At 43.0% G+C, this 24,851-nt stretch overlaps 1 protein-coding gene across 1 annotated transcript in view; it reads right to left on the bottom strand.

Moving 5' to 3' along the window:
• The window catches only part of LOC147690048 (zinc-binding protein A33-like), a 348,579-nt gene that overhangs the window by 223,405 nt on the left and 100,323 nt on the right, over window positions 1-24,851 (bottom strand). Inside the window, exon 3 of the mRNA XM_086936633.1 lies at window positions 20,396-20,470. Within this exon, the coding sequence (XP_086792759.1) occupies window positions 20,396-20,470 (75 nt within the window). The remainder of the gene's footprint in view (window positions 1-20,395; window positions 20,471-24,851) is intronic.

A 24,851-nucleotide genomic window follows, 5' to 3' on the forward strand; every position in this document is an offset into this window, starting at 1 on the left:
TTCCTTTTGCTCGAATCCCTAGAGTGGGGGATAGAGTAATTCCAAACATGGAACATAGATTAGGACTAATCTTAGCAGCACATGAAGGGCTCGCCTCTGCACACGCAGGTGTTTCCGCCAGTGTCGTTATTAAAATAAAGATACTGGTGGCCACGCATGAGGAAACAACCCAGAAACTATGTTTTGGAATGTGAAATTTGCCAAACATTGAAGGTTTCAACAGTGAAACGCCCAGCGCAGATGCCCCTTTTAATTTCAGATAAACCGTTAGTGTGCGTTTACCTGGACCACTGTGGTCCCTTACAGAGGGATGGTAACTATAAATATATCATGGTCGCAGTGGATTCATGCTCAAGATTAATTTGGATGTGGCATCAGCGCTCAGCTGACGCCCGAACTGTTATAAAAGATTTGCGAGTCTTTATCAGCACATACAGAGTCGGCACTCTACATTCTGACCAGGGTCCTGCGATTAGCTCCAAAGCTTACAAAGAGGCCATGGCCAATCTGGGCGTTGCATTGCGGTATTCGAGTCCATTCCATCCTGAGGGAAATTCAGTAGAGGAAAGAAAAAAACGGGACATAAAGCAATCTATAACACCTAGGGTATTAGGTTCGGTGATGGGTGGGTCAAACATCTATTAAGTGTCCAACATAGTCTAAATAATCTGCCAAGAAATTCTCTTGGTGGAATCACTCCATATGAAATCCTTTTTGGTACTAGAATGCTTGTCCAGGCTTTCAGTGGTAGAATGAAAACCTTTTGATAGCAAAGACAGTTTGGCTGTTTTGCAGGACTTAAATGAAACAAGGAGAAGTCAAAGCACCACAAAACAGAAGCCAACAACCACTGAAGGAGAACCAACCGCCTGCCTGGATTCCAAAGATTGGGGATCTAGTTAGAGAAAAGATTGTGGACAAGAAGGAATTTTGGCCTTCTTACCAGTACCTGTGCTAGCAATCCACGGATCAAGAAAAGTGTTATTGCCGCCCCTTGAAGGAAGAAAGGGGAACAGGTTTGTATCTATCAACCTGGTAAACCACATCATGTGGCCAATCATAAGTAGTAGGCCCAGTGGACTCCAAAGATGTAGCAGACGACAAAGTTTGCTAATATCCAAGAGGTTCAAACTGAGAGACTCATCACCTTTGAAGAATCTGCATTAAGAAAAGAATGACTAAGCAATAAAGCAATGGAACTTGTGCCTCTTGAGACCCAAATAACAGTTTGTCAAGGATTGCCTATCTACAATAATTTAGCCTCTGACTATACTAATATGACAAGGGATCCAGTAGCTTCAGTGATTTCAAGTAATCCTGATGCAATACCTACAATTGACAGAACTGCATCTGGCTATTTCAATAACTGTGATATGTTTTTTCGGGGGATCCCAGTGAGCCTGAAACAACGCCAGCAAATAAAACTTGCAAAGAACAAGTAACAGAACTTTTTCGAGAACCTGAAAAAACGTATCTGGTTTCACCATGGGTTGAATTTTGGATTGTGCTAGGCGTGCTTTTTCTCCTACTTTGGCTAATTCTTGTATTAAGTTTGGGAATGCTGATAAATGGAAGATATAGTAAAATGGAGACAGCAAGTAAGAACATCAACTTACTCCTCAAGCCACACAAATCATTTCATCGTGAACAAAGAGACTTGACATCAGTGAACATCACAGCCGTTCCTATACCTGGTGGTATAGCTTGGGACAGAACTGATTATAACATTTTTAGTCCTGCAGAGCTGTTGAAGATTCTACACCCTTTCAAGGTTTCCTTGAGTGACTTTATTTCACCCAGAACATTTTCTGATGATTGGGACATTGAGACTGTTAATAAACATGATTTCAGACTTTGAGATTTCTGCAAAATTGACAAAACATGAATACCTAGAAGGCTCATCAGATTATGAACAAATGTACTGTTATACTCACAATGGTCTTCATTATTTGCACAAATCTTGAAACCCTAGAAATGTTAATACTTTCAATCAATGGGAACATTGTCCAACACCACCAAAAGGCAGCTCAAAAACATTCTATGAAAAATGTCCATACTTCTTAGGTTTTAATGTCTCAAATACAGAAACATTTTACTTTACAAATGTTAATAAGACATTAAGGAATAGTATGTTGACTAATGCTCAGCAAATTTATTCTACAGCCTTTTATGCTCAGCTGTCCACATTAGGTTTTGATTTTGGAGAGACAACATTGAGACAGAAACTGTCTGGGGCACAAAAGACTGGTAGGGCAGGGAATAGAAGCTTTATTTTGACCCTGTATTATCCTTGAACAAATAATGTTTTTTAACGACACTGTCCAACAGACATCCTGTCTTGGTCTAGCCAAGATAAACGATTGAACAAAGCGTCCATACCTACACCTATACCTGATAGTAAGAACACTACAGAAGGAGGGATAGACGTAAAAAGAATTTTACTTAAAGACAGAACTGATCCTGATTGAAAAAATGGTTAATCTGGCCAACAGACACAAACAACTGTCACAATAGATTCCTGAATAAGACACAAGGGTTTACATTAACTAGGCCAGATCCAAGATATATCCAGAGACAACATCCAGGAATAGCAACAACATACAGTGTTCGGAAACTGTGCCTTGAGTGGCTACAAAAGTCCACACTAACTGAGGTAAACCAACACTTATCTTCACTTAAAGAGGGGGTTGATTTAAGGGACTTCCTACAAGGTCCTGCGAAACGGCGTCATAAACGTATTATATTCGCTGGTTTATATGCCATTTATAATGAAGCTTGGAAAGCGATACAAGCAGAGACTGCAGAACGAATACGAGAAATTGATCGTATTCATTTAGAGAAAGCTCTCTCTGTAGCTGACAATGGGTTAACGACTCTGTCACCCAGAATTTATTCCTTGGACAGCATAGTATCCTCCGCCATAGACATAATGGAACAGGAATTGCTCATGCTACAGCATGAACAGTCACAATTGCGTTCTATAATGCTTTAAAGCTGGACGTCACAAAATCTGCATTCTGGATATGTGCCATGGCGTCTAACCAACACCACGTAATTGTTTTCTGTATTTAACCTTACAGATAAACAGATCACTTTGGCACAAAGAGGAGTAGACTATACGGTGCTACGCATTGATAAAATGGAAAGATTACCATTAACTGCTTTGGAAAAACCTGCAACAGAATGGCTAATACATGGAATAATCACTCTGCCTGTCACAATTTTCCATTTTCAATATTGTTTGAAACATATACCAGCTGGCGTGTATGAAAGGTTGGGTAAAGAATACATTAAGTCAACCTGGGAATTACCATATACACACAGATGTGGGAGTGGGGGAAAAGAAGTATTTCTTAGTAGTACAAATTGCAAAAGCGCACTAAGCGGCACACTCTTATGTCAAGGTATTAATTTACACAGGGCCTGCGATGGTTCTTCGACCACCTTATCCTGCCACCTGCAAGGTTCTACAGCTGCAGTGATAGATCCAATTTTAGGTAGCTTTCTATTGGAAGCTATATTATGTTGATTGATCACAGCTGCTGTGGCATGTTGCCAGGAATAGCCTATCTCGTAACTGTGTCAGCCAGGGTCACTTGTTGTATGCAAGTATTGTTTCCTAAAACTAAGACAGAAGGGGAGTCGCTGTTATGGCCTTCACTGAACATCTCTTCTATACGAATTGATACTTTAAGCAGAATGAAAGCCATTCTTTCACAAAAAACTGTGCCACTGACCTCGTCCAAAAAGACGTATGAACTACAAGTTGCAAGGTCCTCTGCAGAGATACATGCCCTATTATCGATAAACTGCCCTGTACATCTCATAGAAATGTTAGGTTGTATCTTAAACATGTCTGATACCAGTGGTATTGTACATGTATTTAAGAAAGTTTTTTTGGGACTGTTAGCACCCTTTGAAGCAGTCCTCTGCATATTTCCAAACTTCGTGCACTCTATGTTCGGCGGCATGCCTCTCATTTTGGGACTCGTAGCAGTTATTCTTGTTCCTTCTGCTATGATATGGCAAGTCCGGTCACCAAAGACACCCAGATTACCATAGAGAACACTCTCCTGGCAATGAAGTGTTGTGAGCGTATGGTACAGATTCTGGGCTTAACTCGTTTAAGGGATCTGAATACCACGTGGTTTCTATCATTCCGACCAATCTGTTCAACGATGTCTGCTATGTAGAGAAGAATGCGTGTTGGACATCTGTCGAACACTTCCATCAGCACTGCCAATGGATGTTGATACTTTGCTTTGTTCGGTAACGACCCATGCTTTGTGTTGTCCCCAGCGGCTACCAATCCTGATGATGGCATTCGTTGAGGTCTCACAGACGCAATCTGCTCACGGTGAGATACGTGAATCGACATGCACACAGGTACCACCTCCAACATTGCTAATGAGGTTAACGCTGACGGCGATGCTTCACATTTTTGTGCAATTGGTTTACTTAACAAAGTGGTCCAACTTTCACCTACTGTGGTAGAGGAATTCTTTACCACTTTAGAAGATTTGATGTTTTCTCCAAACGACGAGAATGACTTTTGAAGTGAGCACACAGCGTTCTTGAAATACTTCCAAGAGACAATATTTGACCTTATCCACAACCAAAACAATTTATAAATTCTGTCATGGAATGGTCTCGACTTTTTCTTCTGTATTTAAGAGCCATTTCACAAATGTAATTTCATTACTCATTCTGATAGCATTTCCAATGTCAAACTACATGCTTTAAATGACAACATTGCTTTTAAAATGTATACAGCACAAATGCTCATTTCTTTCGTGTACAACAATTTCAAATGCATTTTATGTATTTTGGGAGGTATTTTTTACACATCATGCTTTAGATATGTTTTACATGCTTAGACTTTAGTAATATTGAACATAATAAAGTGGAGTGGGTGTTGTATGGCGTTTTAGGATCCATGCGAAATTTTCCGATTCATACCCTTATATAGGTACAATTCACATTGCCCTTATATAGGCATAGAAATCATAACCATATATAGACATAGCCTATGCAGTCCAAATACAGGCATGGCTACTTCCACTTGTTCAAAAAGCCACAACGATTTCTTGGAAAACTCGGCTTAAGCAGTCAGGGACATCCCTTTGCTTGAATATTGATTTTTCCAAGAATTCATGGAGTTTTCAGAGAACTACCATTCCCAAGGGGTACTTTGATGACGTTATTATGCCCGACTTTATGTCAAACTAGGCACCTTCAAGGTATAAATATGCCTACACGTGCTCTAGCAAACACACAGTGGTTCGGAGCAGCTCGACTATCTACTTGCCCTACGCAGCTCGTTAGAGCAAGTGCCGAAGGAAGCCGACCCTCCAGCTGACGTACTGATCAAGAAGCTGTCCTTTCTCTCAGTGAGAATCCAGCTCCAGTGTTTCCAAGCTCCCCTTGCGGGGTGTTGGGAAATCAAGCCCCGAGACAGAGATACCAGAACTCCTTCATTCTAAAACCAAGGTATGGAGCTGATTAGACCATAAAGAGAAATCTTGGATAGATTCTTAGCAAAGAAACTAAACCTATTCTACACCACACTTTCTTCCCTTGTACAAGACTTAGGTTAGGTACATTGGCGTAGGCGTATTTCAGGAGCACCTGTTGAGTACTTTTAGCCTTTGTTATTTATGTATGTATTTATATATGGTTTAGAAACCATTCAATGCTTTTACAGTATTATTTTATAATACCCTTCTTGATGTATGCATTATACTTTGCAGTCTGCTTAACAATTGTAGCAGTTCACTTTACTTAGATGAAAAAGAAGACTGTTCAATAAATCCTTTTATTGAAAAAACGCCCGTCTCTCTATTTCTCTGCACCTCTGATGAAACGAAGCATGCACGATTGACTGAGTAAAATATCTATCTATTGTTTCCACAACTCTGAAGATACGTTTATTCTTGGGGAAACAAAGTTGCCATGCTTATGCGCTTGTCAGAAACGAATCCCTTCTTGTTTAATTGAGAACGCTTCTAGTGACTTCTGAGCTAGCTGGCACTCACAATTAAGTCTAATCTACTGGATGGAGACCTAGTAGATCTAAGTCCTACGTTAAATCTAAAGGATATATTAATCCAATGCGCAGAGCCTATTGGGAATAAAGGAACTACACTACACATGCTATCACTGATCAATAGAACACTATCAAATGCACTCATACACCAATATCAACATTGACACACCAGCACTCATCCTAGCCAGTTATGCAGTCATCCTACTCACTCATGCAAACAATCAATCATCACACTAACATTTACTCACCTACACAATTATACAAACACCACCTCATTTATTCATACAGATAGTAACTCATACTTAGTGTCTTATAAAATCACTATTAGAAGTATACACTCATCCATACAGTTACTCACACAATCACTGACTCTTACATATATTTATTTATATACAACTGTCACATACACTGCCTTTTATTTTTATACTTCGTTGCCGATGTACCACTGAGAGATATATTTGCTCATCAACACACGCATAAACACATTCACTCACCCAAACAATTGTTTCCACAGTCACTCCTAAACTCATACACCTAGTCAATCAACCACTCACACATCTTTGCACAGAGTCACACACCTGCACCCAACCACATACACATTCAGCTTCCCATACAAATACTTAGCCAACTAATCGATAAGTAATCTAGACACTCATGTGACCAACGGATACAGCAGCTTTCACAATAACAAACAGAGTGATACAGACATTCACACACTTTAATCACTAACCCATGTATTTAGTGAGACACTTTTAATTACTCACTTAAACAGTCAATCACACAGCTACCAAACCCTCCATCCAGACACTTATACATCTACGCATTCTTCAATGCAGATTGATTTATATATAATACATATTTAAATATCAAAAAAACAACATTCATTGGATGATGTCATCAGTGACGTCATTTGAGATGTCATCAGTGATTTCATCAGTGATGTCACTGACCATGTCATGAATGATGTAATATGTGACATCATCAGCAGTGCATTGCGGGCGCGTGAGTTATAGTTAGCAGAACTAACTATAACGGAGGAATTTCTATGGTTTTGTACGAGTGAAATGTCCAGCTAACTAAAACATCCCTGAAACCAATGTTTTTTTTCAGTGAATTTCTAAGGTTTTTTAAATGCTAATTCCTAAATATAACGAATCTGAAACCTGTTTTTTCTGTGAATATATATATACATACACATATATGTGGTATTTTCCGCCTATCCGAGATGATTGAGCTTGGCTTGGCAGTTCGGGCTGGACTGTTCCCATGAGGCACAGGGTCAAAACTGATTTACGTATGGTTTGGTCTAAACTGGGGTGGCGTGGTGAGCAAAAAAATTATGGATTTAAACCAGACATTTTGACTGGGGGGTGGATGTTTTTATTTGTTCTGCAGTCCGTCCATCAATTCTGTGACTTTTGCTTTCTCACCCTAAGTGCATCGGATATGCCCAGACGCGGGTCCCGGGCTCCCTGACCCTCTGGATTCATGCTCTCCTGGATGATATGGGGTGATACCCTGAAACCGGTCCTAGGATGCTTGTTTCTGGTCCAGGGAGGACTTGGCTTGCCAGTTCGGGCAGGACTGTTCCCATGAGCTCACTACACCACTGGATTCTAGCTAACCTGGCTAATGAAGGGTGATGCCCTGAAACCGGTCCCAGGGTGCTTGTTTTCGTCCAGGGAGGACTTGGCCAGGCAGTTCAAGTTGGACTGCTCCCACAAGGAACAGGGTCAAGAATGCTATGCATATAGCTGGGTCCAAACAGGGGTGGTGTGGTGAGCAAAAAAATGATGGATTAAACCCAGATCCTTGTGACTGGGGGTGAATGTTTGCATTGTCCAGCATGCCGTCCATCAATTATTTCTTTTGCTGGCGGGCCTTCAGCACTGATAGTGAAACCCACTTCAGTAGCCCGTTAAACATGGCTCAGGCCTGCAATTGCAAAGCCTGTGTACGCAGTTTTAAAGCTAACTTACTTGCCAAGTAGGTAGCCCCATGGGCAGGAAGCAGTGTATTTAAAAAGTAGGACATGTACTTTTAGGTGTTATATGTCCTGGTAGTTAAGTAGTCCTAAATTAATTCTTCATTGCGGCAAGGCTTTTTTCTCCCATAGGTTAGCATTGGCATTGCCTTAAACACATTTGAAGTGTAATTTCCAATTAGGAGAAAATACAAATTCAGAGTTTGGTGTCTCTTACACTTGCATTCGAATAAGGCTGTGCCTGTCTCCACACAAAGAGTTGTGTACCCACTGTAGTGAGGAGCCAGGGCAGGAAAGACAGGGACATTCTGATCTTCAAAGGCCCCTTTTATGTCTCTCCCTCTTCAAACGCACATATGGGTTTTAGTACTGGACCACCCTAACCACCAAATCTGAATTCTACTTGAACAAAGCACATTCTGCCTGGAAGAAGAGCTACTGTGCTATGGGAGGGACTCCACTTTGCTAACTGCATTGCTGTGTTGTCCTGCTGATTGCTGGTCTGTAGGAGGGACTGCAACTTTGCTAACTGATTTTGCTATGTTGGGTTGCTGCCTGCTGCTTATTGCCTGGGAGTGAGAGGGGCTGGACCTGCTCTCTACAGCCTTGAACGCTCCCAGCGCTTGCAGGCTTGACACCTGTTTTCTGAAGTCTCAGGGACACAAAATACTTCGTTCTGCTAGGACTGCTGGACTCTGCCATCTGTGAGTCCTACCCTTGCCTTATGTTCACATTTAGTACTGGGCTTCAGAAGTGGGTTCTGCAGTTGTTTTCTAAAATAATCGACGCAGTGGCAACATTTTACCAATCATAACCGACGCAGTGTCCTCCGACCCCGAAGCAGTGCTGATTCAACGCCGACACGGGGCCCGACTGCAAGGTTTGATGGCGATGCTGCGCCGATCCTTTGGCAGTGTCTGCTAGGCTCGACCATCCAGTGGCTAATCTTTGACACCGCCTGCGAGACTCATCTCCAATGCAATGACCTGACTGCAGGGAAAATTTGGATGCATTGTGCTCAGCATTGACCCTGTGCTCCATAAAAAGTAAATTTTCAGTGGGCCCTGCATGGGTCCAGCCCTCCATCGTGGTCGGCCTGACCTCTAGGGGCTCGATTCACAGAAGTGGTCTAAGACAAAAGTCTAAATTTACAACTTTATTTATTCACAAAGGGCATTTAAGAGTAGTGAAGTTAGACTTTTGGTCTAAGTGTATAACTTAGATCAAAAGTCTAACTTACACCGAAAGTCCAACTTTAGTAGTAGTAAAGTTAAACTTTTGGTCTAAGTTTAACACTTAGTCCAAACTTAGACCAAAAGTCTAACTTTAGTAGTAGTACATAGCCTTTGTGAATACCGTAAGTTATAAAGTTATAATTTCATCTCAGATTACTGCTGTGGATCGTCCCCTGGATTTCTACTGGTCCCTCGTGACCTCAAGTAACTGTTTGACTGCTAGTGACTTCGAAGCACAGTTTTTGTATCTCGTCTTTGAAAATTCATATCTCAAGTTATAATTTTTGTTGTTTTGGTATTGCTTTCCTCAGATAAATCTTATCTATTTTTCTAAAGTGGTGTGGAGTCTTTTTGTGGTGGTTTCACTGTGTTACTGTAATTAAAGTGCGGACAAATACTTTACACATTGCCTCTTTAGTCAAACATAACGTCTTGGTGCCAAGCTACCAGGTGGTGAGCACAGGTTTATTTAGGGTGTGTATCAGACTTACCCTGACTAGGATTGTGGCTCCTGCTTAGACAGGGTGTATACTCTGCCAGCCAGAAACCTCAATTTCTAACACACACCATCAATCTCGCCATTTTCCTTTTACCATAACAACAATCACTACAATACTTCACGCAGGCCAATCTTTCATCCAACATTTGGCCTGCTTTACTGAGTATGCAAACTAAGTTTTGGATGCTATCCCAACAGAAAAGCTGAAACAAATCCAGAAATGCTGTTTTCATAGGATCTTGAATTCCACTATATTGTTGGCAAATCTTGTGTCACTCTCATGATCTATGAACAATTTACTTGTTTGTGGAGAAACTTTGTTTTGAAATACTCAATAACCAGATAAAAAATTTCCAAACAACCGAAGAAGAATGATTATGAGGGCTTTTCGCTGTGGTTCTCTTCCGGTCAATGTACTATGGTCCTACACTCAGTTAAAAAACCTCGAGGAACAGCCACTGAAAATAAAGTATCCACAACTGTCCAACGTAATTAGTTTCAATCCCTACCCCTCGGCATGTACCTTCTTGAGCTCTCCTCTGAGCTTCAGGAAACTCTTTGTAAATGCCTACAGATCACTCCTGGATCGAGGTACATGTGCATATGCTCCTCCCTGCATGTCTTTCAACAGAAACTCTTTTTCAACAACCACTTCACACTTTAAATCACTCACACTAAATGTTCTCCTTTTGACTCTTTTGCAATACTCCAGGCTAGCAGGTGGTTTCACCGATTCTCCTCAATACCTCATCACAAGCTCCCATTTTTTAATAGTGCCTAATAATTCCAAGATATTTTCTTGCAATTTTTTGGGATTGTGATTCAATAATTAATTTTCAGTCAACCCTTTCTTAAATGACTCCTCTATTCTCTTTTGTTTCAAATCCATGTTTAATTCTTTAGCCAATTCCTCAAGTTTCTCAAATGTACAAAAACCCATCTTCATGCTTCTGCAGCCATAAATAGCAATTCATTTTTTTATGCATTGACATTTTTTCTTTACGAGTTCCTGTTTCTGGAATTGTTTCCAATTGTTCTTTGGGTCTTATTAAATTAACATTCACCACGTTTGTTTCACTTTGTTAAGTTGATTTAGATACCATTTCATCTCTCCTGACACTCAGCTCTCCTGCACTTATGTCTTCCACTTGCATTTGAACATGTGCCTCATTATACAAAAGTTGTCTCACTTCAGTCAGCAATCTGTTCATAAACTCATCCTCTCCCTCAGCATCACTTTTATTCTTTTCCATATGAAGCTCTCTCAATAAGTTCTTGTGTGTTGCAATATTCAAGAATTTGCAGCCCATGCCAAACTGTCTTTTCATTTAGTTCAGTATTTAAGATTTATTCATGTTTTAGACATTTGCTAAAGTAACTTAATTAATGTAGCATAATTTGTACAATGTTTATGGGTTCATGCCATGTATCTTTGTTAGTTCCGCCCGATTATACCACTGTATGCCATGTCAAGAGTGTTGTGTTTCACTTCTCTTAAACTATCAAATAAGGCCTTTCTGTGCTGTGTTCCAGAACTTTTGCTCATTTCTACATGCATATATGTCTGATTCATGATTAAGGATTTTCCTTACTTTTATGCTAAGCAGCCCCCATATCAGAGTGATATTTGACTTTATAATCAGAACTTCCTTGCTTTGAACTGAGTGGTTTCAACGTTGGCCATTTCTACTGCATTTTTTCAGAGGTAGACAACATGGAAGTCCTCTTGTTGATTACTTTCCTTTGACTTACTAATTGAGTAAATATAAGCTAGTTTATTACTGGACTATATTTTGCTATGGCTTACTCCCTGATGTTATAACCTCTCACAATTCTCTTTATATTTATGGTTTACTGGTTTAAAATCTCTCTAACCATTTTTTGCTTTCTGTAATGATTCTTAATTATGAGCACACATTTATGATTTTTGACTTTGAATGTGGTCCTTTGAAGCTTTTCTTTATTTATTCAAGGCCCCTGTCATTTGGGACTCAGATTCCCCGATCCTGTGCATCATTCCTTTACAATTATAAGTGAAAGCATCAACAGAATTATCAGGGGATTTAAATATTACTTCACCTGTAACTCAAAAACGGCACCACCCTTTGTTCCATCTTTCTGGTGCCTATGTCAAAGGTGTTCATAATCTAGATTGGAGGAGGGGGTAACATGACAGCATGAAGGGAGAGACAGTTAGTTTGGTGGAGGGCTGGATTCCTGTTCCGAGAATAAATGCACTTTTTGAATCTCATCTCTTTTCCCTACTTGTGTTCCTTGGAGTCAAGTCAAGTCAAGTCAGAAAATTTATATAGCGCGCTACATACCCAAAGGGTCTCAAGGCGCTTGAAGAGGGGAGGGGAATTACTGGTCAAATATCCACGTTTTAAGTTGCTTTTTGAATGCTAGGTGGTTCTGAGTAAGGCGTTGGTGAGTGGGAAGTGAGTTCCAGGTTTTAGCTGCCAGGTAGGAAAAGGATCTGCCTCCCATGGTGGTTTTGTTGATGCAAGGTACAGTGGCCAGGGCTTGGTTGGATGATCGTAGCTGGCGTGGGGGGATGTAGAAGGACAGTCGTGTGTTGAGGCATTCTGGTCCGATTTCGTAGAGTGCTTTGTGTGCGTGGGTTAGGAGCCGGAAAGTGATCCTCTTATTGACGGGGAGCCAGTGGAGATTTTTCAGGTGACCAGAGATGTGTTCTTTGCGCGGGATGTCTAAAATGAGCCTGGCTGAAGCGTTCTGTATTCGTTGGAGTTTTTTCTGGAGTTTGGCGGAAGTACCGGCGTAGAGGGTGTTTCCGTAGTCCAGTTGGCTCGTGACCAGAGCGTGGGTGACCGTTTTCCTAGTTTCGGTGGGGATCCAACGAAATGTTTTTTTGAGCATGCGAAGAATGTTGAAGCAGGATGAAGAGACGGCGTTGACTTGTCTATTCATTGAAAGTGAGGAATCCAGGATGACGCCCAAGTTCCGTGCGTGGTCCGTCGGGATGGGTGCTTTTCCAAGGGCTTCTGGCCACCAAGAGTCGTCCCAGGCAGAGGGGGAGGTGCCTAAGATAAGGACTTCTGTTTTATCTGAGTTCAGTTTCAGACGGCTGTGTTTCATCCATTCGGCAACTTCTTTCATTCCTTCGTGAAGGTTAGTTTTGGCGGTGCTAGGGTCGTTGGTGAGTGAAAGGATCAGTTGAGTGTCATCCGCGTAGGAGATGATGTTGAGGTTGTGTTGGCGTGCGATGGCCGCGAGGGGGCTCATGTATACGTTGAAGAGGGTGGGACTGAGTGAGGATCCTTGGGGTACGCCGCAGATGACTTCAGTGGCCTCTGAGATGAATGGTGGGAGGCGGACTCTCTGGGTTCTTCCGGTGAGGAACGAGGTGATCCATTCCAATGCTTTTTCTTGTATTCCGATGTTTTTGAGGCGCTGTAGAAGGGTGCTGTGGCAGACTGTGTCGAAGGCAGCGGAGAGGTCAAGGAGGATGAGGGCGACTGTGTCTCCATTGTCCAGGAGGGTTCGAATGTCGTCTGTTGCTGCGATGAGGGCGGTTTCAGTGCTGTGTTTGGCTCGGAAGCCGGATTGTGAGGAGTCGAGGGATTTGTTTGTTTCAAGGAAGGCGGCGAGCTGGTTGTTGACCGCTTTCTCGATGACTTTGGCCGGGAATGGAAGGAGCGAGATGGGGCGGTAGTTTTTGAGTTCGGTGGGGTCAGCTGTGGGTTTCTTCAGGAGGGCGCTGAGTTCGGCATGTTTCCAGCTTTCCGGGAAGGTGGCGGAGTTGAACGAGCAGTTGATGACATCTCGGAGGTGTGGTGCTATGATGGAGTCTGCTTTGTTGAAGATGTGGTGAGGGCATGGGTCAGTTGGGGATCCTGAGTGGATGGAGTTCATCAGGCGGATGGTGTCCTCAGTGGAGATTGGGTTCCAGTCGTTGAGGGTGTTCAAGGGAGGTGGGGGTCCTGCAAGGGGTTGGGTGGGTTGGTCTACGGGTTGGATGTCGAAGCTGTTGTGGATGTCTGCGATTTTGTTGTGGAAGAATGAGGCTAGGGAGTCGCAGAGGGCTTGGGAGGGGGTGATGTCGTTGGAGTTGGCCGTGGGATTGGTAAATTCCTTGACGATATTGAATAGTTCTTTGCTGTTGTGGGCGTTGTTATCTAGTCGGTCCTTGAAAGCGGCTTTCTTGGCTTTTCGGATCAGTTGGTGGTGTGAGCGGGTGGCGTTTTTGAAGGCTACCTTGGTGCTGGTGGTTGGATCTTTTTTCCAGGCCTTCTCAAGGGAGCGGCAGAGTTTCTTGGATTTCTTAAGATCATCGTTGAACCAAGAGGCCTTCTTGCTGCCGAGTTTGTTTTGTCGTTTTTTCAGTGGTGCTAGGATGTTGACGCTGTTGGATAGCCATAGGGTGAGGTTGGAGGCGGCTTGATCGGGATTTGAGGAGTGGGCTGGGGGGTTAAGAAGAAGCAATGAGGAGATCTGGTCGATGGTGATTTTGTTCCAGTTTCTTTGCAGGGTTGGTTGGGGGTGGTTGTTCGGTTTAGGTTTGTTGTAGGTAAAGTGGACGCAGCTGTGGTCAGTCCAAAGGAGATTCGTGGTGTGACTGAAGGAGACATGATTGCTGGAGGTGAAGATAGGGTCGAGTGTATGACCTGCGATGTGGGTGGGGGAAGTGACAAGTTGTTTAAGTCCGAGTTTGGCGAGGTTGTCCAAAAGGGTGGTGGAGTTGCGGTCGTTGTGCTTTTCAAGGTGAAAGTTGAGGTCTCCCAGAAGGATGTAATCTTTGGAGGGGAGCGCGTGTGGAGTGATGAAGTCCGTGATGTCCTCACTAAATTGAGCGCGGGGTCCTGGAGGTCTGTAAAGGAGGGTGCCTCTGAGTGTGGTCTTGGGGTCGATGTGGATCTGGAAGTGGAGGTGTTCGGAGTTGGCGAGATTGACGTCTGAGCTGGTTGAGATGCGGATTGATTTCTTATGGACGATAGCGATTCCTCCTCCTGTGTGGCCGGTGCGGTCCTTGCGTATGATCTTATAATCTTCAGGGATGGCAATGGTGATGTCTGGGGCAGAAGAGGAGTTCATCCATGTTTCTGTTAGGAAGGCGACGTCCGGAGAGATGGTGTCTAGTAGATTCCATAGGTCAATGGCGTGCCTATGGGCCGAACGGGTGTTGAGCAAGATGCATTGTAGGTTGTTGGGGTCGGGTATCTGTGGTGTGATCGTAGCTGAGTTGTGGACGGTGCCGTAGAATTTGCAGGAGTTGCATAAGAAAGGACCGTGGGTTTGTCCAGGAGCAGCTTGGAAGCAGTTGGGGGAGCGGCCGGGGTTAAGGGCTAGGAGGGTGGTGGCATCGTAGGTGATGCGGGAGGGGTGGGGGGTGCAAGGGCCAGGGGGTCTGGCGCTGGGCGCGGTCCAGGCGCGGACGGGCGTAGACGGGCTTACCTTTGGCGCACCTTCGGCGCGAATTGGGCGCGGTCGCTGCGCATAAACGCTGCGCGCGGGAACTACTGTCATATATGGAGAGTGGAGGGGGAGGGGCGAGGGCGGCTCAGCTGGGAGGCGTGGCGGGCTCAAGGGAACGGAGCACAACAACAACAGAGTCAAAATGGAGGGGAGGGCAGAGCAGGGCGCCGGGGGATATCACACAAACAATGCGCAGAATCAAGCAAGCAATGTAAACGGTGTAGAATCCTGGCGCTATGAAATCACAAAACTTTGACACAATGCAGCTTCTAATACGATACCACGAGGCAGAGCACAGACAGGGGAGCGATCACTCAAGGCGGAAGCGAGGAGTGAATCACAGCGCTGCGAGGTCAGGGGACGCTCTTTATTGCAAGTGGGAGGGCGGCTCAGCTGGGAGGCGTGGCGGGCTCAAGGGAACGGAGCACAACAACAACAGAGTCAAAATGGAGGGGAGGGCAGAGCAGGGCGCCGGGGGATATCACACAAACAATGCGCAGAATCAAGCAAGCAATGTAAACGCTGTAGAATCCTGGCGCTATGAAATCACAAAACTTTGACACAATGCAGCTTCTAATACGATACCACGATGCAGAGCACAGACAGGGGAGCGATCACTCAAGGCAGAAGCGAGGAGTGAATCACAGCGCTGCGAGGTCAGGGGACGCTCTTTATTGCTAGTGGGAGGGCGGCTCAGCTGGGAGGCGTGGCGGGCTCAAGGGAACGGAGCACAACAACAACAGAGTCAAAATGGAGGGGAGGGCAGAGCAGGGCGCCGGGGAATATCACACAAACAATGCGCAGAATCAAGCAAGCAATGTAAACGCTGTAGAATCCTGGCGCTATGAAATCACAAAACTTTGACACAATGCAGCTTCTAATACGATACCACGATGCAGAGCACAGACAGGGGAGCGATCACTCAAGGCGGAAGCGAGGAGTGAATCACAGCGCTGCGAGGTCAGGGGACGCTCTTTATTGCTAGTGCTAGAGACTACCACACCCTTACACAGTTGTAGGAAAACAAGATATACTGTCTTTTAAAACAACATAGGAGTCAATGGCCCCAGCTACTTTTCTAAGGGGTGGAATGTGAGCCTCAAAGAAAGACTGACAAAATTTGAAAAAGTCAAAAACGATTTACTCTCTTTTTGACAGACTATACCATACATGTCAATACAAACAGAAGAGTGCTTGAATTGAATTCAAACAAGTTAGTGGTACATATTTCAAAGCTTGGTGCCGGATTTTAGATTCAATATTTGTAATATTAGGAGCACTCATTCTTACTGGGCTGAGTGATGATTTAGTATTGTGTAAAAATAATTTGGACTTTGCTCTGAGTTGAAGAAAGAGCAGATTCAGCCATGTTGGGAGTATCTGAAATGAATACACAAGATCCGCAGCACTTTTCTGATTTCAAGCATTGGCAACAAATCTTGCATTTGGGCCTGGTTTGTGTTTTATCTATGAAGAATTTGCCTCAAATCAATGTAAATACAGGGATAATCATGTGGCATGTAGAGTTTTGACAAACTAACACATAGAGGATCTGCCAATTAAAATAATTTAGGGAAATGACCCTGTATACCAGTATGAAAGAGAAGGTTCCATATTATGTTGTCTGTGGGTGCATGATGTTATGTTATGCTTTTTTATTGAGCGCTCAAATCGCCCTGGGCCATCTCGGCACTGCCTAGAAAGTAGTATTCTGAGGATTAGAGAACCAGGATTGGGATAAGTAATGGCAGTTAAAACAAAAAGGCTTTCAGCTGTTTCCTAAAGATGTTGTAGCTTGAAATTCTGCACAGAGCAGGGGGTAGCAGGGGGGAGCTCATTCCAGTATCTTGGCGCAAGATATGAGAAGGCTCTACCCCCAAAGCCGGTCCGACGAATTCCGGGGACCTGAAGGAGATCCAGGGTGCTAGATCTGAGTTTCCTACAGGGCGAATATTTCAAAAGTGTTTTTTTGCAAGTAGAGGGGGCCTCTTTCATTCAACGCGTTGTATGTTACAGCAAATTTAAAAAACATGATTTTTTCTTCACTGATAGCCAGTGCAGCGCAGTTCCCTAAGCAATGGAGTCGAGGGGGAACCTGCAGGACATTTTAGGATCATTCTAGCAGCAGTGTTCTGCACTACTTGTAGTTTGGCCAGTAGGGTCTCTCCCCCTCCAACAAAGCATTACCGTAGTCCAGATGACAGATTACCATTGCCGAAGGGGGGTGGGCATGTAGGGAAGGATTTTTCAAAGTAACCATAGGCTGTAGTAGCACGATCTGGTGGTAGTCGCGATATGATCCTCCATGGTCAGATCCCGGTCCAATTTTAGACCTACATATTTTACTGATTGTTTGGGGGTGGGAGCTGAGCCCAACTGAGCATGCCACCAATCATCCGACAAGATGTCCGTGGCTTTTCCCATTAGCATAACCTCCTTTTTTCTGGGTTTATTTGGAGACAGTTTTCTGTCATCCAGTTAGAGATGGCGAGCATGCCGATGGCAAATCGGATTTTCTCAAACTCTGTGTTTGATCCTATGGTAAACATAAGCTGCGTATTATCAGCATATGAAATGATCTCAAAACCCAGCTGCTTGACTATCCTTGCCAGGGGAGCCATGAATATATTAAAGAGAGTTGGGCTTAGACAAGAGCCCTGCGGGACGCTCTTGTCGACATGCATTTTCGCAGAGGTGTAAGGTCCTAACATGACACTTTGGGTTCTCTCGGATGAGAGGTGTTGCAGCCACTTCAAGGCTGTCCCTTGGATACCACAAGAGAGATGTCTCTCCGCCAGTTTTGAATGTGAGATGGTATCAAAAGCTGAGGAGAGATCTAGGAGAATCAGTATTACTGAGCCTCCGACGTCTATTGTCTGCCTGAGTGAGTCGGTTACAGCCAAAAACGCGGTCTCTGTGCTGAAACCTGGCCGGAAACACAACTGCGATGGATAAATGATTTGATTACATTCCAGGTAAGAACTTAGTTGACGATTGATAATACTTTCCAGTTGTTTACCCAGAAGCGGTAGTAAGGAGATGAGCCGATAATTACTGAGGATTAAAGGGTCTGCTGTTTTTTTTTTTAATATTAACGCCTCCTTCCATATGGTAGGGATGGTGCCAGTTTGTATAGAATGGTTAAATATGTTTTGAATTACAGGGGCTCAGCTCGTGGCTAGAAGTGCCACAGTTTTTGGTGCACAGAGGTCTGATGGCCACCCGGATTTGGCAGCAGCAAGGCCTTTAGCGACCGCCTCAATTGAGGGTGGTTCAAAGCTATTTAGGGAACTAACTGGTATCTTCTCCTGCTCCTCTATTTTGGTAAGCGATTCAAAGACAGGAGGGACTAGTGGAGAGAAGTTCTCGTAGATTTTAGATATCTTATCATGAAAGTAAGTCACCAGGAAGTTACAAAACTCCTGAGATTCCATTGGCGACTGTCTACAGACTTTTGGAGATACAAAGTCCCTTGCTATACCAAACAGGGATTTTGGGGAGTTGCTAGCATGTTCTACTTGGTTGATGATGAACAGACATATGGCTGCTTTTAGGTTCAGATGATATTTAGACAGAGACTGTCTATAAAGAAGTCTATTTTGATAGATCTCACTGGCTCGCCAAGTTCTTTCCAAATGCCTACAATTGGCTTTTTCCTTACTAGCTCCTAGTATACCAGGGTAGAGGGCGGCTGTTGAAATGAGCCCTGTTATTTTGGTATAACAACATCAAAAGCTGTTTCTAATGCAGTATTAAAAACCTCCAGTTTTTTTGATACTTCCATGATGTTCGTTACTCTGGATTTTGTCTGATAGATAGTTTAGAGCTCTTCTGATAGGACTGCTGGATATAGATCATGATCATGGAATGATCCGTTCATGTAAGAAGATCTGTGGGGGTCACATCTCAGCTGGTCTATGTTGGAAAAAACCAGGTCTAAAAGGAGGCCAGCTCGATGGGTAGAGCCTTCAACTCTTCGAATAAGTCCCATTGATTCGAGGGAAGAAAAGAGTTTGTTTACCTCAGGGTTGGTAAGATTTTCCCCATGAAAATTAAAGTCCCCAAGCAGAAGAAATGTATTTTACGCAAGCATGTGTAGTGTTCCACCAGGAGAGCTGTAAAATTGGCTCTAGATCCTGGGGGCTGAAAGATTAGGGCACCATGCCAACTGTCAGATGGAGAAAGAAAGACCTTGAAGATTCCTAATTCTAGACAGTCATTACTGACAGTAAAAACCCAATTCACGGCCAGATGATTTTTAATGGCTATGGCCCCTCCTATTTTCCCCTATCTGTCCAGATAAATAAATAAATAATTCTCTTGAATGGCCAGGTTTATCATGGGGTGGTTTGAGGAGTTCAACCACGTTTCAGTAAAAAACATAATGCAGGGGAGTGTGAGGCAATCATGTCCCATATTTAAAACAGGTGTTTAGCAAGAGATCATACATTGCACAATATGTTTTTTGGTCCATAATAGCAGGATCTGGGACTTTTCTCGGGGGTTGGAGAACCCCTGCTGGTAATTCCTTTTGGAATTGACAGTAATTGCATGTTATCGGCCCTTGTAACGTATTGGAGAACTTCTGAATGCAGCTAGCATAGTGATCAGGTATATTATTTGCTTATATGTCCTACATTAATGTTTTTCAGTATGGAATATCATGAAAGAATGCTACTAAAGCTTGGGAAGTGCCATGTGCACTAGAATTAGTTATGTTCTTCTTTTTCCAGTGGTGTTTTATAAAAATGTTAACTTTTTCTAAATGTTTTATGAATAATTAGTAGCTGTTGTACAGGTGTGGTATAGAGCTATTATGTCTAATGTTTAATAACAATCTAATGTTGTTTTGTGTAGAGATATGTGATTGCATGTTTTGTTAGCCCCTTTAAGGGCCGTGATAAAAAATATTTAATAAATTAAAATGTGAAATAACATTTCAAAGGCAGAAAGACAAGGATATAGTGTATGTGGCAGAGAAAAGCAAATCAGTTTTAGGGGAGCCCCAATAAGAGAAAGATTTGATCAGACGAGCTACTAAGGCTAATACTCTTATGTATATTATTGAACAAATGGATTTATTTGCACACTTATATTGAACTTAGGTGCTCAAGGAGATTTGTCAATATGGCATTATATGATTCAGAAGGATCTATTCTCATCTTCAAATACACTCACAACGTTTGCACAATACTTACATCCAGAATAGTGTACATAAAAATCCACTTTTCCATCCACCTCATTACGTCGAATCACAGTAATAGTTGCAAAATCTGAAAGAAAGAAACGTTTTATTACTTTAAATAGCAGTCTGCATGAAGGTTTCGCTCCAAGAAACCAGAGGAAGACCACTATCTCCATGAGGCCTCCTACTCTGGAAAATAAACAGTGAAAGGGTCAATGAATACAGAGAAGGATTACACAAGCCCATCATGGACACAACTCACACTGCTACTGCATGGCAAGCTGCAAAAAACACAGAAGTTGTGTTTGTGCAAAAGGCACAGGCACATTTTCCATTGTGCATAAACATGCAAGAATTAGTTGTTCTGCACATATGTGGTTCACTGCTGGCAAATAGTCCCTAAATCAGTAGTATAACACATAGAAATATATTTAATTTATTAACCAAACATATTCCCGCCTCTAATTGTTGAATATATCGTTTTCTTCTACTTTACTCGACCCCTATGCCATTTCTACATTGCTTTGTGGACTACCACAATATAATTGGTCCAATATGTAGAGCACTGGCAGATATACTCTGGCATTGAGCCAAACAAGAGGAGCAGGGGTCCCCACTTGAAAACAAAGTTGGCAGGTCCTTTATTTAGTATTTCAATAACACGTAATAATGTAAATAATGACTACAGACTACTGGGGAACTCACGTTTAAAGGATCTTTGGTAGGTTCTTAATTGGTAAAATCTTTTCAACACTTTGGGCCAGAAAACAAAAGTTCCGTAGGTCAGATCAGTGCTACAACACGCCTTTGGTGATAAATAGAGCAAAGCTTATTGCAAATCATAAAACGTTTGTTTGTGCCAGGGGGTAACTGTACTGAATGTTTGTGTGATGCTTTTATTTTATATATAACTGTGTGGTTTTTGTGTGTCTCTTTGAGATGTTAGATTGCAATTACACCCCGGGGCTGTAGTCCCATCTTATTGGTAAAACTAGGCACTAGATGAATGGAAATTGCCCTTTTCTTGACCAGGTAATGCATACTAGACAGGGTCTTTGTTTATGGAAAGAGACAGGGTTAAAGTTACAATAACAAAACTGTATGTCACAGAGTTGCCAAAATAAAGGTCAATAAATGTATATCGTTCCTGTGACATTATATTGTTGCAGATGTTATTGCTATCATAGAGACAAGTAGGAGCATGGGAACCTTTTAACATGTAATTTTCCTGAATAAATTGGTAAACCAAAATGTGATCAGATGGTTAGTAGCAGTATGGGAATCTGAAATATATTTCCTAGTTCTTTTGCTCCATTGTTTCAGAAGAGGCAGAATTGGTACAGTCTGGTGCAGCTGAACATTAGCCGGAGGAGGGATCTTTCTCTCGCCCACAATACCAACATTTATAGGTTTGAGTGGGATCTCTTGACTGAGTGTTTAAATTGCAGATGTTGTATGCAAAAGCGTTTTTCCATGCTAGAGGTCAGCTTTGCATTTCAGCCCTTCTAAATTCATGATGTCAATTGAAATAATTAAATGTTGTTACTATTAAAGAAGAAACTAATAAGTGTTTTATATTATTATATCATTTTTTTTGGGGGGGGGGCCTACAGCACTATGCAAAATACACCAACAATTCATTACACAATAGTGACAAACACACATGTAACACAAAAACATACAACCTATAATAATATTTTTCAAAAGCCTAGATTAAAAATACTCCGTTTAAATCAGCAAAAAGAAATTCAATAGTCTACCACAACAGTGCCAAGAAGACTGAAGATATTTAGACACTGAAAATGTCATGCATAGTGATATAACAATTTTACATAAGCGTAAGGCACATTTGTAGTGAGGATGTCTCCAGATACTACTCTGGGCTTTGAGCTAAATGTATCAAAATACCTTTTTCTCATGTTGTCTCAAAATACCACAGGGTATCAATGGCTGGTCAGCAGTGTTGATTCACATACAGTGATTGAAATGTGGTAATTGTTCCCAGAGAGGACATCTTTCAGGTTTGTCCGTGTCTGTGTATACATGCCTCTACGTTGTCCCTCTCTTCCTCCACCCATACATCTCTTCTCATGATAGAAAGAAGCACAAAACTGCGCTCTGTAAGCGACGCCCGTGCTAAGCAGCATTTGGGATACTACATTCTCCCTCCACATAAGCTAACTTCAAGCCATCACATTGAACAGTCGGGCTAAAAGCTTTATGTTTCTACCAGGACAATGGAGATGAAATTGAAGGACCAGAAAGAAAGGAAGATGGAATAGTGGATGAAGAGAAATAAGAGTGAGGGGAAGTAAAACATGGCAGAAATTATTTGTGGTAACATGGGAGTCTGATCCACAAATTCATATTGAGCTCAGAAGACCTCCGCATCACAGGCATCATCTTAAACAGATGCGTATTCTTCCGAGACTGTGCAATGATCAGATTTTCTACAACTGGAGGCGTATCACAATGTTCACAAATTAGGTGTCAGAACTTTTGTTTTTTTAATCTTTATTTATGAACGGTTGGCACTGTACAGGCATGGAATTGAAGAATTACAAGTTGGGCAGTGCACCTACAACAGGAATACAGTTGTAAACATGACACAATTGTTTGCAGCATATAAACCTCAGTGGTGCTCCCCCCCTTCTACCCCAAGTGCAATAGCACAATACACATAAGTCAGTATGGTACAGTATCATAGACAATTGACATGCCCTGCTGGACCTGCATTGGAAGGTATTATATGGAGTGGACCCTCTTCATCGTTACTATCTAGGCCGAGGGGAGGGGTTGTGCGTTTGGCGAAGGTAAGCAGTGAAGGGTTCCCAGATGTCCCGGGGGCGGGTCTTCGGGGGCATGAGGGTGCAATATTTGGATAATTGTTCATGACAACATATGATGTCTGTGATCCAATCTTGGGCTTGTGGTGCCCATGTTCCACCCCAGTTCATTGCAATTCTGTGCTTTGCAAGTATGAGCAGTACGCAGTCAGTTTACGGGATTCACGGGGTATATCTTCCACATATCCCAGTAGCCCCAGAAGTGAAGACAGGGGCACCAGAACATTTACGACCTCCCCTATTATGCCGAAAATCTCTGTCCAGTATGCAGCAATCGTGGGACATTGCCACGCAAGATGGTATAGTCCGCCAGTGGTGAATGACAACATTGGCAGTTGGAGTTTAGGGACAGCCCCATGCAGTGTATTTTTGCAGGTGTTCGGTATATGTGCGGAAATTTAAAATGAATAATTTGTAGCCGGTAGTTAAGAAATTGCATCTCAAGTTAAACCACAGCAGAAAGCCCATTGAGCATCTGTAAGGGGGAGGCGAGATCGCTTCCCCATGCATCCTGGGCTGGCGTGGCCACCGCCAGTGCTGCTCGCTGCATGTGATTATATAGGGATGTTATAAGCGTACGGGGTGAGGGTGTCTTGTATATATAGTCTAATCCTGTGAGTGTTTTCGGGGGTGCTGGGAAAGTGTCATAGAGCGCCCTACATGTTGCATGCAATTGGTAACACAAAAAGGCATATAGGAGGGTACATGTAGCGGTAGCCTGTGTTGAAGGTGCACGGAAATGATTGTCTGGGTAGGGGTCAACAAAGTTATGAATACTTAGCTTGGTGGCACGAGCTATTGTGCCTCGGTCGTGTAGAGAGGGTAGCAGGGGATGCCTCTCGACTGAAAAGCATGGGGCATAAAGGTGTAAGATTCCTGAAAGTTGTGCCATCCAGATCCAGGCCCAGCGCATGCATTGTGTAAATGTAAAAATTTAGAAATTGTGGAAAATCTTTCTCTGATGCAGGTGGTTTGTATGGGAGGAACAAGGCTGTAGATAATGGCAAGGGGGAAACCTGATCAGTGTCTCCCACAACATGTGGTTGAAAGGGTGTGGGGTGAGTCCAGTAGTGTAAAAAGTGTGACCACACAACGCATATAGCTGTAGGTTTGGTGCACTCATGCCTCCCTGTGATTTTGGCAGCGTTAGTAGTTTGTATTTTACGTGCAGCTGTTAGCTCGCCCAGACCAGCGTGTTGAGGTTCGAGAGGAGGCGTTTAAAGAAGGCTTGTGTTAGTGAGATGGGGATATTCATGAAAAGATAGAGGAATTTATGCAGCACCACAATTTTTCGCGATGGCAATCCACACCAACATGGACAGAGGGAGCCTGGACGACGGTGGAACTCGGTCTTCCAGCCAGGCCATGGCTTTACCAAAGTTGGCATGCCAAAGTTCCTCAAAATTTCAGCTCACGAGGATGCCAAGGTATTTAACTGGTCCGTTGGCCCACTGGAGCAGATAGTCCATGGGGAAAGGAGCTGTGTGGTCCATTAAAAGGAATAACATGGATTTTGCCTAGTTAATCTGAACTAGGGACAAGCCCCTGAAGCGTATGATTTTACGGATAAGTGGGTAAAGGTTGGTCTAGGGGCGAATAACATAAAGAGTAATATCGTCCGCT

The sequence above is a fragment of the Lissotriton vulgaris genome, chromosome 9 (assembly GCF_964263255.1).
Source record: "Lissotriton vulgaris chromosome 9, aLisVul1.2, whole genome shotgun sequence".
In the NCBI taxonomy this organism is placed as follows: domain Eukaryota; kingdom Metazoa; phylum Chordata; class Amphibia; order Caudata; family Salamandridae; genus Lissotriton; species Lissotriton vulgaris.